Source organism: Tenrec ecaudatus, chromosome 1, assembly GCF_050624435.1.
Source record: "Tenrec ecaudatus isolate mTenEca1 chromosome 1, mTenEca1.hap1, whole genome shotgun sequence".
In the NCBI taxonomy this organism is placed as follows: Eukaryota; Metazoa; Chordata; class Mammalia; order Afrosoricida; family Tenrecidae; genus Tenrec; species Tenrec ecaudatus.
Window position 1 is genome coordinate 18,068,572 of NC_134530.1, and position 16,038 is coordinate 18,084,609.

General features: G+C 39.9%; 1 protein-coding gene and 1 pseudogene across 1 annotated transcript; one reads left to right on the forward strand and one right to left on the reverse strand.

Annotated features, from left to right (window-relative positions):
• Positions 1–11,137: 11,137 nt before the first annotated feature.
• LOC142431924 (large ribosomal subunit protein eL27-like) lies at positions 11,138–11,556 on the reverse strand (annotated as a pseudogene).
• A 430-nt stretch (positions 11,557–11,986) lies between these two features.
• Positions 11,987–12,907, forward strand: LOC142445812 (olfactory receptor 7C1-like). The gene has a single exon (XM_075547726.1). The coding sequence runs from the start codon at positions 11,987–11,989 to the stop codon at positions 12,905–12,907; it is 921 nt and encodes a 306-aa protein (XP_075403841.1).
• The last annotated feature ends 3,131 nt before the right edge of the window (positions 12,908–16,038 follow it).

A 16,038-nucleotide genomic window follows, 5' to 3' on the forward strand; every position in this document is an offset into this window, starting at 1 on the left:
TATGGATTGTGATAAGAGTTGTATGAGCACCCAATAAAATGATTTAAAAAATTCCAGGATTTGTATGCTCACTCTGAAGACGTGTTTTACTTTGCTTTGTGTTGGACACGACCAGATAAGTCATCAGTCCTGTGACTATAGTTCTTAGGTGGTCTCCAACTGAGAGCTGCGAACTGACTGTGAGTGAGGTTGGATACAACGAATCCAAAAGAAAATGAAAAAGTCATTGTTGTTTACACAATTTTATTATCATTTATAAAATTTGGAGAAGTCCTGTTGGCACAATGGTTATGCATTGGGCTGCTAACCAGAATGTGAGCAGTTTGAAACCACCAGACCCTCTGCTGTAGAAAGACAAGGCTTTCTACTCCCATAAGAGGTGCAGTCTCAGAAACCCACAGGGGCAGCACTACCCCGTCCTGTAAGGTCATGATGAGTCAGAATCAACTCTATCACAGTGAGGAGAAATACAAAATTAAAAAAGAAAAGCAAGAAATACAAAATTTATCTAGATATAACCTCCTCCCTTGGGGGGCGAGAGGGGGCGAACAGCGGAGAAGTGGGTGAAGGGAGACTTCGGATGGTTAAAGATATGACAAAATAATAATAATTTATAAATTATCAAGGGTTCATGGGGAGGGAGGAGCGGGAAGGGAGGGAAAAATGAGCTGATACCACAGCTCAAGTAGAAAGTAAATTTTTTGAGAATGATGAGGGAAACAATGTACAAAAGTGCTTGACACAGTGGATGTATGTATGGATTGTGATAAGAGTTGTACGAGCCCCCAATAAAATGATTTTAAAAATGTACATTTTATTTCTCTGTGGAACTTCTCAGCTTCTGTATTGGGCAATATGTACACACCGGTTATTGATTTAACAACTCTATCCTTACAATCATGTTTGTTTCTAAGTCATAACAAGAGCAATTAAATTCTTAAGTCAGTCTGAAGGGACATGGAAAGCAAAATACATGTTTATAATTTTATCTAAATATTAGTTTCATTTATTTCCTCAAAGAATTGTTACATTTTCTTACATAGCGATAAGGTCAATATACTAATAAAATAGAAATGTAATGTCCTGATAAATGCCTTCGATTGCTTTCTTAAGAGATGAATTTAGAAACACACTCATTGCAAAAGCGAAAAGGAATATTTTTCAAAGTAAATAATGAACTTTGTATTCTCAGAATGTGTCCAATACCTTGCTTATTAGCATATAGAGGGAAACTTCAAGTACCGTGCCTTACATAGCAAACAATAAAGAACAACATGGTTTCCGTAGTGTAGTGATTTTCACGCTTGCCTCACACAATAAAAAACAAATTTTATATTTTCAATATATTTTTGGTATTTGAGATGATGTTTATTTAAAAGATTCTGCTGTTGTGCTAATTATACATTCCAGTACAGTGTTAACTAAGAATGGCAAGAGGAAGCAATCGTGCCTTGTTCATGATCTAAAAGGGAAATGGCCTTAAGATTTCACTATGGAGCATGAGCCTGGCTGTAGGATTTCATAGATGTTCTTTACCAAGGCAAGGAAGGTTGGGGGATAAAATTAAAAGGTAAGTAGTGGTTCGAATTTTATCAAATGCTTATTGTGTTTCAGTTGATGTGATTGTATGGTTATTTTACTCTTATTGGTTGATGTAGGACATTTCATGAACTGACTTCAAATTTCGAACCGGTCTCTCATTCCTGAATTAAATCCCATTGATCTGCAGTTCCAGTTCGACACTGTTCAATATGGGTTGCTATGCGGCACCGGTCTGAGTTGCAGGGCACAACTATTTTCCTACATTGCTCGATTTGATTTAGTAATATTTTGTTGAGGATTTTTTGATGGACATTCATGAGTGATATTAGCTCTAGTTTTCTTTGGCTACAATATTTCTACCTTATTTTGAAATTAGGATAATGCTGACTTTTCAGAGTGAATTAGGAAGGGATTGTAGAAAATTGAAATAATTATTTAAATATTTTTGGTAGTACTTCACTAATGTCAAACAATTATTTGCTTTTATCCCTCTAATACCTCTCACCTCTCACTGGATTTTGAAAAACAACAACAAAAAAATAGTTGGAATTTTTGTTTGAAGTTTCTTCCATTTTTTCCCAATGTGTTTCAATTATTTAATGATTTTTAAAAGTTATCTTTATAATTTGAGTAGAGAAATCCTTTTAGATCATAAATATTAAAAAAATATATAGATAATTGGGTATTTGTTTTGAGTAATGAGCACTTTAGACACAGGGACTGTTTCTAAATAAGGCTGCCAACTCCATTTCTCAGAATATTACACAGTTTTAAATAATGGATTCGAATCCCTGATGTCAATAATAACCACTTATCTCTGTCCAAATGAGCTTAGTTAAAAAAATTATTTCAAGCAAATTTTATAACTTTATATCTCAGATGGACAAGTTTCAACCTTGCCTGTTTGGGTAAAGGGAAGAAAATATGTTTAGAAATGAGGATTCCCTCCCCAGCCCCCGCTGAAGTTTTCTACTTCTCACCCCTTATTCTGTTGTCTAGCATCTTCCCCTCCTTTAGTTACTGCCTAAAAGTGGCCTCTTCGGAAAGATCTTCCCTCTCTTCTCCCAATATCTTCATTTAAATTGGATGCTTTTGTATTCTTCATTCATAATATAGAAAGCTGCCAAGTGGGCATACCGCCTCTCTGCAAACCTTTCGCATGTCACACATGTCACTGATTTGCATTCGAAGACATGCTTATAATGAACAATATAATCATTTGGATATATTTACATGTCCTTGTTAGGTATCATAGAGTTAGCTCTGACCCATAGCGATGCTATGCACAATAGAAGGAGACCGTGCACGGTCTGGGCCTGAGCCCATCGACGCAGCCACTGTGTCCATCCAGCTTGCAGAGGGCTTTCCTCTGTTTTTGCTTCCCCTCCACTTTACCAAACACGGGGTCCTTCTCCAGAGGCTGGCTCCTCCTCACAATCTGTCCAAAGACTGTGAGATGAAGTCTTGCCATCCTTGCCTCTAGGGAGCACTCTGGCCTTACTTTTTCCCAACACAACTGAGATGTTACGGTATATGAAATGTGTCATATCATGCTCTATTACGGTAGATGATGTCATTATGAAATGAGCTTGTGATTTCTAGACTCCTCATCAATTGCGACCTGTAGATGTGTCGACACTTGTTGAGGCTGCCCTATAATCCTTTCTGCCAACATCCTACGGACATGAATGGATTTCCTTTTAATCGGGCCTTAAGTCAACTGATTGAAATGGAAGGCAATGTAACAATGCACGATTGATCCTGTGTAGAGTTGTGTGTGACCAGAGGTATTTCATAAAAGGTTGGTTCCTCAGTGAATTATATCCAACTATGTTCTTTAGCTCTTGGAGAAGGACATGCATCCCTAGGGCAATCAGTATGGGTTACCCTGTGTGCTGGAGACACACCCAAAGAGAGATGACCACCTCCTGGGTGGTCCAATGGGATAAAAGCTGTAATTGGAGGTGCAAGTGGTCTCCCAGGGGTCAAATGAGTACAAGTTTGCATCAATTTCTCTTTTAGATCCAGAGATTCTTTTCTCAAGGAGTGTCAGACAAAAGAATTATTCACTAATGAGGCACATGGGAATTCATCCACTAAGGCCACACCATTTTATAGACTTCCCCCAGACCAACTCACGGCTACTTGACTAATCTCACGTGATGGGAAGATGCACTTCTATTTTCCGGTGGCCTCATATGTAGTCCCATCGCTATGCCCTTCCTGGGGGCACGACTTCTAGCTTTAGCAGTGGCACACGGAAGACAGAGCACTGATGAAGCCAGACCCTTCCCTGATCAGATCTGGGTGAGCTGCAGCCGCCTCACAGGTGCGGGGGATGGGGCAGGAATGAGGGCTCTATCAACAGGAATAACCAATAAAGGAAGTTTCACGTATCAAAGCCCTGGATTAGGGACACACCACCCTATTTTCTTCCTCTAATCTGTCTTCTCTGGTGTTGCCTCTTGTTTATGCAGTCTCCAGTTCACAACAGTATTGCTTCCTGGCATTGCCCCCTCCCCCTCCGATACTTGTTGGAAGCATGTGTATTACCTCTTTCACATATGTGCTCATCCAGTACTTACAAAACACTTATTTAGCTCTAAGTTATGTTCTGAAAGCAGAGGAATGGGTAGACATGGTTTCTTCTCTCAAGAATCTTACGATCGATATAGGGCGAAGACCTACATAAAGAAATGCCATATCCTGAGATGGCACTAAAATCTCGTGACGTGTATCATGTAATTTATGATCATACTGAGCCTTGAAGGAAGAGGTAGCAGGAGGCAATGTCAAAATTGTTCAGACTGTAATATGTGCTTAGGAAATGGCACAAAAGAGACTGATGGACAATGAAGGCAAGGAATGAAAGGTGAAATCTAAGCATGGCCATGTAGGAACAGCCAGATGACAAGAGTCTTCTGTTTAGTGCAGGAGGGACAATTCTAAAATGAGTGGAGAATCAGTCCAGAGTTCGTGGCAGAGGATATCTGTGGCCGGGGTTGCTTGTGGAGAGATGGCCCAGATCAATCCAAGGAACAGACTATTGCCATGGTCAAAGCATCGGGAGAGGAGGTGTGGAAACAGCAAAGTAACAGTAAGGGGTGGATCTGTGGATCTTGGAGGGGTTGAATTGGAATGCATCTAAAAATCTACTGAGTCATACAAGCAAGGCATGCTTGACATTTTTGTTCATCAATTTAATTCTTTAACGCTTTGGAATTGACATCACAGTTTTGATTTGTAGGACGAAGACTAAGAAGTACAGCAGTGGTTTTGTATGTAGTGGAGTCTGGGTGAAACTGGTCTCCAAGGTGTTTATATTTGCCTACGATTTTAAAATGTAATACACTTTAGTTTTTGGACACTTTTATAGTTATAGAAAACTTGTAAATATAACTCAGACAGTTCTCATAAACTCCACACGTAGTTCCCTATTATTACCATCTTGCACCCAGAATCCCTTTACTTGTCCTATCTCCTTGGATCTCCGTGTTGTGACAGGCACTCCCATGCTGCGTTTTGATGGACGTGATAGTTAGTGTTGAGGAGTCCTGGCCAGGGTTTTATAAAATGTGTTTCCGTAGATATGTGTCTGATTAACATTATGGGCATTTTTGCATGGAGGAATGGAGAATGAGAAGAGAAGTGCCATTTTTCAAAGAAGATGAAGGTTTAATAATTGATAAAAATGCAAAAATTAGTCAAATACGAGATGTTTTAGAATGTGTACCACGAAGCCATACTTCTCAGTGAACAGGAAAGGTAGAAGACTTCACAAAGAAAAAGTAAGAGAAAAGGGGATTAAAAAAAAGACAACTCTGTTCAAGGAAATGATTCAGTCATCATTGAGTTGTTCTAAACAAGAATATCGCAACTATCATTTGAAGTCTGGTGGCACATTTTTTAGTAGGCCCTTAAGGCAAATATTTTTAAACTGATTCACAGTTGGATTTGATGTTAATTTTCTTAAACATCATCTCAAAATAGATGCTGAAATTAATGCCCTAGTGTTTAGATCAAGTTGGGGAGGATTTTTCTCTCCTTATCGATCATTTCTACTCATGAGCAGAGAATATGTCTCTATGTATTTCATTCTTCTCTTCCTCTCATCAGTGTGTAGCTTTCAGCCTAACAATTTTGCAAGCATTTTCTTAGATTAATATTGAGGCATTTACTTTGGGGGTGTTTATATTCCTTGTGGATATATAAAAAACTATTCACTGTAGTCTATTTATTTTACATGCTGTCCCCTTTCTCTTTTTATTCATTGCAGCTTCAAACAATTAAAAAATGTTTGTGTCTTTTGTGTCTCTACTTTTCCTTCCTAATCCACTCAGACCTTCTTTTCTTCCTTCCTAATAGGTAAACCTATTTAGTTTTAAAATTTTGCCACTCTGTTAGTTAGCAATTCCAGTACAATGCTACCAAGATCAACCAAAGAGAGCATTCTCGCCTTGCTCTTAATCTAGTTGGGAAATTGCCTTACGTTTTCACCATTGAGCATGGCTCCAGATGTTAGCGTTTATAGATGTTATTTATCAAGGCAAGCAAGTTTGGGTGAAATTAAAATCTAAGTAATAGTTTTTTATTCTATTCAATGCTTATTGTATTTTCATCGACATGCTTGTATAATTGTTTTCTTTAGTTAGTTGATATACAAAATGTCATTAACTGATTTAAAATTTTTAACCAGTCTTTTATTTTTGGATTAAATTCTACTTAGTTGTAGTGCACAATTACTTTCATACATTGTTGGATTCAATTTGTTAATATTCTATTAGGTATTTTTGCATTTATGCTCATGAATGTTAATGATCAGTGCTTTTCTTTCCTTTTTTGATCAGGGTTTTTATTTAGCTATAATATTTGCATCTGGTTTTGATATTAATGTAATGATAAATTTGCAGAATGATATATGAAATGTTTCCTCTTTTCTTATTTCTGGGAAAAATTGTAGAGAATTGCTATCATTACTTTTTATAAAGTTGGTTGAATCCATTAGCATTTCATTGATAAGTTAAACAATTACTGTCTCTTACACGAAAATATCATCTAAACACATCGTTTTTAAAAAAATAGAATCTTTATGTTTGAATTCTCTTCTATTTTAAAATTTAATTTTTAATCATTTTATTAGGGGCTCATACAAATCATTTTATTAGGGGCTCATACAATCCATACATACATCAATTGTGTAAAGCACATTTGTACCTTCATTATCCTCATCATTCTCAAAACATTTGCTCTCCATTTAAGTCCCTAGCATCAGCTCCTCAGGTTTCTTCCTCCCTTCCTGCTACCCCTCCCTCATGAACCTTTGATAATTTATAAATTATTATTTTGTCATATCTGACACTGTCCGATGTCTCCCTTCACCCACTTTTCTGTTGTCTGTTCCCCAGGGAGGATGTTATATATAGATCCCTGTAACCGGTTCCCCTTTTCTACCCCACCCTCCCTCCATCCTCCTGGTATCGCCACTCTTACCACTGGTCCTGAAGGGATCATTCGCCTTGGATTCCTTGTGTTCCAGTTCCTATCTGTACCAGTGTACATCCTCTGATCTAGCCAGATTTGTAAAGTAGAATTGGGATCAGGACAGTGGTGGGCAGAGGAGGAAGCATTTAGGAACTAGAGGAAAGTTGTATGCTTCATCGCTGCTACACTGTACCCTGCCTGGCTCCTATCCTCCCCACGACCCTTCCATAAGGAGATGTCCAGTTGCCTACAGAGGGGCTTTGAGTCCCACTCAGCACTCCCCCTTATTCACAATGATATGAATTTTTGTTCTTTGGTGCCTGATAACTGATTCCTTTGATACCTCGTGATCACACAGACTGGTGTGCTTCTTCCATGTGGGCTTTGTTGCTTCTGAGCTAGATGGCCACTTGTTTACTTTCAAGCCTTTAAGACCACATATGCTATGTCTTTTGATAGCCGGGCACCATCAGCTTTCTTCACCACATTTGCTTATGCACCCACTTTGTCTTCAGTGATTGTGTCAGGAAGGTGAGCATCATGGAATGCTAATTTAATAGAACAAAGTATTCTTGCATTGAGGGCGTTCTTGAGTGGAGGCCCATCTGCTACCTTAATACTAAACCTATAAATATATGCACATAGATCTATTTCCCTATCCTCATATGTAAATGTATTTACATATATACATGCCATTATTTATACCTCTATAGATTCCCTTTGCCTCCTAGGTATTTCCTCTATTTCCTTTTACTTTCCTCTTGTCCCACTATCATGTTCAGCCTTCATTTGGGTTTCAGTAATTCCTCTCGGTTACATTACCCTTGATCATGCCCCTTTCAATTATTTATAGCTATTTGAAAGTTATCTTTAAAATTGAGTATAGACATACTTTGATGTCATAAAGATTAAAAATATTTATCTAGTTGATAAATTCCACCACTGTTACCTTTCTGGGTACTGTACGGTTTAGGTAGCATCCTGGGGGCATTGTGTGTTAAGAGTTGGCCTGCTAACCACAAGGTTAGAAATTTGTAAACACCAGACGCTCAGTGGCAAAAAGAGAAAACTCTCCACTCCCGTGAAGACTTAATTTCAGAAACCCATAATGGCTGCTTTACCCTGTCCTGTAGGATTGCTATGAGCCGGAATCAACTTAATGGTAGTAAGGTTTTAAAAGTTTTTTATTTTTAGGTTTAGAACTAAGGACTCAAGCAAGTCATGGCCCCTTCTCTGAATCTTACATAGTTTTAAATAATCTTATTTCCTTCCCCTTTGTCTACTTCATTCATTTTTTCACCTTTCAGTAGATTGGCTTTCTTTCAGTCTCTAACACAAGGCAGGTCAATGCAAAAAAAAAAAAATTCTTGCTTCAGGTTTGGATGGCCCTTGAGAAACCCTACATCCATGAGTTACAAAACTCAGTGCTGACAAGAGGGTAACAAGAATTTGCTTATTTGTGGTGACTTTTGCTGTTGGGTAGGCTCAGCCTCTGGTGCCTAATACAACATCGTGGTTGAGTGCGAAGGATGTAGGAGAAGTTATCAGTGAATGAGACAGTGGTTGAACAGATATCTTAAGCTGACTTGTCCAATCAAAATATAGCACTCTTATATACCAAATGGAAACTGAGGAGAGAGAGTACATATTATGGAAGGCTGAATTGCATCTCATCTATACACTTTATAGTAGTATATAAAAATTACATTACATTTCATTACATAGCATAACATAATGTTGTTATTGTTAGTTGCAATCAAGCCAATTCCAACTCCTGTTAAACCTGTATGTGCAGAATAGAACTCCTCTATTGAGTTTTCAACGATGTGACTTTAGGCAGCAAGCACCAGGCTTGCTATCAGAGGCTTCCATGAGTTAATCACAACTTCCAACCTTTAGGCTAACAGTCAAGTGCTTAACCATTTGTACAACCCAGTGACTCAGGCTACTTTAAAGTAATTTTATATTATCATATGAAACCTAATATGCTATATAATTGTGATTTGATATATATAGTAATGCATCTACAAAGAATAGTAGGTAAACTGTAGGATCCTATGTCATGGAGTCGTCTACAACCTCAGAATAGTCTGATCTCATGTTTCCCTTCTCTTCTTGATGACAGCCTCACTCCAGACTCGTTTTTGTACTTCACCTGCACCATCTTCCTTCTTGTTTCCTGAAGTTGTGTGAAGTATTGTCTCAGAGACTTTGTACTGTCCATATCTTTGTCTAAAATGTTCTCACGGTTTTCTGCTTGGCTAGTATCTAAACCTTACATTTTCTACTCAAAGCCTCTTTATTAGGAGTGACTCTCTAAAGAAGCATTTCTATTTCACTTTATAGCTTACTTACCTGCATTATTTTACTTCATACTGATAATGACCATAACTCACTTACTAATTAATTTACAGTCTGTTAATCTCTGCCTTCAATCTATATATGTCTTCTAATAATATTTAAGGGCAAATATTTTTTAAAAACCCTTTTTGGGGTATGTGTGAATTAGGTGAAGTTTGATAGAACTGACCAGGGTTTTACATTCAACAAATCATACTTGTTTAGGTTCATCTCATCCACAACAGTGTCCTCAATATACCACCTCTTCTTGCGTTCCCTGTTTCCATTTCTCCTTCTTTCCTATCCCATCTGAGTTTTTGCCTTCAGAAAATTCTGCCATTTTGATCTTAAATGGTTGTGAGTTCAGTTCTAGACCAGAAGGGCGAGGACCATAGTCTTGGGGTTTCTTCTTCTTCTTCTTCTTTTTAATCGATTTATTAGGGGCTCATTCAACTCTTATTCCAATCCATACATGCATCAATTGTGAAAAGCGCATTGTCCTCATCATTCATTGTCCTCATCATTCTTCAAACATCCCCTCTCCACTCAAGATTCTAGCATGTGCTCCTCATTTCCCCCCCTCCCTCCCCTCTCCACCTTCCCTCATGAACCCTTGATCATTTACAAATTATTATTTTGTCATATCTTGAACTGTCCAACGTCTCCCTCCACCCATTTTTTTGTTGTCTGTCCCCCAGGGAGAATGATATATGTAGATCCTTGTAATCGGTTCCCCCTTTCCAACCCACCCTCCCTCTACCCTCCCAGTATCGCCACTCACACCATTGGTCCTGGAGGGACCACCCCCCCTGGATTCCCTGTGTTTTATGTTTCCAGTTCCCATCTGTACCAGTGAACAGATGATAGTAGGCGGCGGGGGGCAGGCAGGGGTTGGGGGGAGGAAGCATTTAGGAACTAGAGGAAAGTTGTATGTTTCATCATTTTTACATCGCACCGTGACTGGCTCGTCTCCTCCCCAAGACCCTTCTGGAAGGGGGTGTCCAGTGGCCTACAAATGGGCTTTAAGTCTCCACTCCGCACTCCTCCCTCATTCACAAAGATATGATTTTTTTGTTCTGATGATGCCTAATACCTGATCCCTTTGACACCTCGTGATCGCACAGGCTGGTGTGCTTCTTCCATGTGGGCTTTGTTGCTTCTCAGCTAGATGGTCGCTTGTTTACCGTCAAGCCTTTAAGACCCCAGACACTATCTCTTTTGATAGCCGGGCACCATCAGCTTTCTTTTCCACATTTGCTTATGCACCCATTTGTCTTCAGTGATCATATGAGGGAGGTGAGCACACAATGATATGATTTTTTTTTTATGCCTGATAACTGATTCCTTTGGCACCTTGTGATCATGCAGCCTGGTGTGTTCTTCCATGCGGGCTTTGTTGCTTCTGAGTCTTGGGTTTTTTTCTAGTGTCTCTCAGGCAATTAATCTGGTCTTTTTTTTTTTTTTTTTTAATGATTTGAGTTCTGTCCCATATTCCCCCCCCCCCCCCCCACTCTACCCAAGAACTTCTAATGAGATCCTTTTCAGAGCTGCTGGTATTGGTAGCCTGGCACCATCTAGCCCTCATGGTGTCAGAGTTCTGGAGACTGGGGTTTGCACAGTCCATTAGTCCATTGAACTAATTGGTCACTTTCTGTCTTTCCATTTTTGCCACTCTTCTTTCCTCCGGATGAGGAGAGAACAAGAGGTGCACCTTAGGTGGCTTCTCAGGAGCTTTTAAAAATTGTTAATTTTGGGGGTGTTTTTAATGATTTTGACTCAAGACCTAGAATCTCAGCTTCTGGAAGAACCACTTGTTTTTGCCTGTCTTGTACCTCTTCTCAAATATGACCTTGGTCTCCCTACTGGCCTTGCGTTTAAGAGCAGGATCTCTGAAGACATCCTTGTTGATGATAGTTTTGTCCAAGGGGATGTCTACGGAGTACCTCGTGGGCATGACGTGATTATAGTTGTACACCTTCACAAAAGACTTGATCTCTGACCTCTTGGCAATTTTCTTCATACCCATGGCAGCTGTCACTTTGCGGGGATATGGGTCGATTCCAGCCACCAGGGCGTGGCTGTACGGGCGGTCAGAGGTGCTGTCTCAATGTTCTTCATGAAGACAGCTTTGCATCCCAAATAGCGTCCCACCAGGACCAGCACCACCTTCCCAGATTTCATGAACTTGCCCATTTTGACAACAGGCTCTCAAGCCAACAACAGAACTCTCAGGAGATTTTTAGAACCCAGTTGCTACTCATCCAATGGGGGAAAAATTTGTACTGATGCTCTCAGTGACTTGAAGGACACGTGTCACAAAATTATGGGTTAAAATATTTGCTGAATGAACACCACAAAGGAATTTGTAGAGAAATACATTGCTTTAGAAAAAGATGGGATTGGAGTCAGGAAAGGGCAGTCTGTTTTAGATCAAGGAGAAGATTGAGCATTTGGTAACCTCTGATGTTCTCAAGCTAACATTACTAAAGCTCTAGATAGTATATAGGAGTTAATTCATTAATATACTAAAAATATAAACTACAGTATAAATGTTAAATAGTTGTTAATTGCTTATAATTAAATTTGCCATTTTTTTCTCTTTCCCAGTATTTTCATCAGCTACATGGAACCAGGAAACCAAACACATATTCCAGAATTCATACTTTTGGGATTTTCAGAAGCGCCAGAGCTTCAGCCCCTCCTCTTTGGACTGTTCCTCTCCATGTACCTGGTCACCTTCACTGGGAACCTGCTCATCATCCTGGCCATCACCACAGACTCCCACCTCCACACACCCATGTACTTCTTCCTCTCCAACCTCTCCTTTGCTGACATCTGTTTCACCTCCACCACTGTCCCCAAGATGCTGATGAACCTTCAGATGCAGAAGAAAGTTATTACTCATGCAGCCTGCGTCACACAGATATTTTTTTTCATGCTTTTTGGAGGATTAGATCATTTCCTCTTGACAGTGATGGCCTATGACCGGTATGTGGCCATCTGTCACCCACTGCACTACACGGTCATTATGAACCCAAGATTCTGTGGCCTCCTTCTTCTCGCATCTTGGTTATTGACCCTTGTGGACTCTCTGTTACACAGTTTAATGCTTTTGAGGCTGTCCTTTTGTACAGGATTGGAAATTTCCCATTTTTTCTGTGAATTGAATCTGGTAATTGAACTTGCTTGTTCTGACACATTCCTCAATGATGTGGTACTGTATTTTGCAACTGGACTTCTGGGTGTTGTTCCAATGACTGGGCTCCTTTACTCCTACATGAAGATTGTGTCCTCCATTTTGAAAATGTCATCAGCAGGGGGCAAATATAAAGCCTTTTCCACCTGTGGGTCTCACCTCTCCGTGGTTTCCATGTTCTATGGCACAGGTCTTGGGAGTTATCTCTGTTCTGCTGCTATTGAAAACTCCAGGGCCAGTGCGATCGCCTCAGTGATGTACACTGTAGCCACACCCATGCTGAACCCCTTTATCTACAGTCTGAGAAACAAGGATATAAAGCAGGCCCTAGGGAAACTTTTCAGCTGAGAAACATTCTCCATGTAACAGACTACTTAGCGTTAAGATTAGAGAGCTCTTCGTGAGAAATAGTGCTCAAAATCATTGACACCTAAACCAGGCTGTCACCAGTTCATAAATAGGAATTATTTTCAGAATTCAATTGCCTTTATTTTTATACATAACAAGTTGTTTCTTGTGTATTTCTTTCAAAAGCATTTTTATATTAGCCACAATTTTTCCTTCCGCTAGCAATCTTTTGGGTGACTGTAGATTTTGTTATGAAATAGGTCTTCCACTGCTAGTTATAGAGTACCAGCATATGATTATCCAGTGAGACCAGCATCAATATTGTCCTCAAACCTGAACATGTTGTGCTCTCAATGTTCACCTTCCTATTTTGGAAAGCCTGTTTCTTGTCACCAGATCTAGTGTGAAATATCTGATCCCTCTGGGTTGTTTTCTTTAAACTGAAGTAATCTGAACAGAAACTTTGTAAACCTGTATGTGATAGTTAGGTTTGTGCCAACTTGGCTGGCTCAGGATTCTCAATCTTTTGGCAGTTATTATTAGGCCTAATAATGCTTCATGATGCTCCGTACCCAAATATAACCAGTTCCATAATGGGTATCTCATATGAACAGCCAGTCATTTCCAAGAAGTTTAGAGTGGAGTGTAACACTGTTACTCAGGGCACATCCCTGGTGCAATTGTAAGGACATTTTCTTGGAGTGGGTGGGGACAGTGAGGGGAGAGAGGGAATGGCTTAATGCCCATAGAAGTGGATACTCTGAGAAGTTTGTTTCCATCTTTGCTGTACGTAAAGCTTGCATCTGGTTTGTCAATCTCTGGTTATTCTGATTTGTGCTAACAGTATACCATATTGCCTGCTTACCCTGGGAACCAACGGCAGCCCGGCATCTGAGTTCCGGCCCTTGGATTCCTTCAGCCTGACTTACTGACCTTGAATTTGTACACGTTTGGTCCATGATGTTCCTGGGAATACTGGATTCATCAGCTCCTGGAGCTACCCCAGTGAAGAGGAGCCTTCAGCTTAACATCCAACTATTTGAACTTGACACCAAACTGGCCTTACATCATGTATATACTTCCCTAGCATATTGAGGCCAACCCATTTGATACCAAGACAGGTTCTAGTGAAACAAAACCTCAGCGATGAGTTTCTAAATTGTTTTTCAAATCTGATAGTTGTGCAGACACTGAGAACTCTGCCTCTTTTGGCGTGCCACTGTTATTAAAGAGGGTGCTATTCATCCGTGGCATGAAGTGGCCGTTTTAATATGCAAAATGTCACCACACACAGATGAAGTGTTTGGCGAGAAATGAAACCCTGAGTCATAGGTGTTTGATCATTTTCAGCAATTTTATTAGAATCAGAACAAGGGAAGCCGATTGGTTGCTAATGCTTAAAATGGATAAAGAATGAGATGAGTGCAGGGCTACAGAGTCACAGCTCAAGTATCACATAAAAGACGTCAAAGTTTCCACTTGTGTCAGGAAAGGAAATCTTATTTCTTGTATTAACAAGCTGATATGACAAATCCACAGCTATGGTCTTATCCTCAGAGTGGTTGAATAACAAAGCCAACTGAATTCTCAAACTCAAATGGTGTCTGATGTTACACTGTTGGACTCTGAAACTTGGGATGGGCACATCTAGGCAGGTAATCAGGAAGAGGGAACAGTGGGTCTCTAAATTCCACTGAATCCCTTCAGTCAACTGCACATCTGCTCCCATCTAAAAAGATTACTCCACCTTTGCATGCTAAAACCAGTAGAGCCATCATCTCCTCCACCCACATTGGGGAAATTGGCTTAAATGAGCATGCTGATACGGCATCTGGGGATGAGTTCTGAGCAATGCCTGTGGCTGATGCCTTATAAGACAATACTGAGTTTTCCCAGGAAACATCATCACCACCCCTTATTGCTTCTAGACCTATAACAAGGATTAAATCCAAGTGAGTCCCAGAAGGTAAAGTACAATTGGTAACCTAGAAGAAGTGTTCGAGACTCTCAAAGAGCTGCTGCCATTTCCTAGTATGTGTGGGAATGGTTATTAAGGGTGAGGGGTAATGATTCAGGGAGTATACGCTTGGATATATCTGAATTTGTTGATATTGGCTTAGTAAACACAGACTCTTCATTGTTTCAGCTCTAGAAGTTAGGAGAGGATCTAATTGTTTATTTGGTTGATTCGTTGAAGCATGGATTGCATGATGGTCGACAGTAAATCAGGATGAAGTACCAGACTTACTTAGTGTGTTAGTCTGGGCAGACTAGAGAAATAAATCCATAGAAACTCATATGTGTAAAAGAAAGAGGTTTATATACAAGAGCAACTAAACATTAAGAAAACATCCCGCCCAGTCCAGATCAAATCCATGAGTCTTCAGACTCATGAAACACATGCAATGATGCCGAATATCAGATGATCACAGGCAGTGGGCAGAAAGTCTTGAGATCCAGTGGCATTGTAAGCATCTCAGTGTTGGCAGGGGTCTCCACGTGGCTTCTCCAGCTCCCAGGGCTGCATCAGGGTAGGCCCATGTGGCTTCTCCTCAGGAATATCTCTCAGGGAATCAGCATTGTCAGTAGAGTCTCTAAGGGAGTGAACTGAGAGAGTGACCATAAAATTATTTTCGTTGCTACTTCATAAGTGTCATTTTGCTATTGTTATGAATTGAGTAACCCCTGTGAAAGGGTCGTTCAACCCCCAAAGGGGGTTCAGTGGGTCACCACAACATGAGGAACTGTATTAAAGTGTTGCGGCATTAGGAAGGTTGAGAACTAGTTCCTTAGGGGAAGGTCAGGATCACACAGAGGCCTCATTGGTTATATCTTGATTGACAGGCCAGACTCCACCCCTTCACTCATAATCCTCTTAAATTGACACCAGATTATGGAGCTACCACACGTAGGTATATTGTAGAAGAAGGTATCGAAAACTTTAGAGAAATTTGCATCTAAGAGTGATTTCATCAGTACAGATTCAGATCCACACATGGAGAATCCCACCAGCACATCTTTAGACACAACAGTGAGGAACAACTTTGTGAAAGTAGCCCCAGAATCTCTGAAGACTACTGTAATTCCTATTTTATGTAAATCAGGTTTGACAGTTGGAACATACCTAGTTA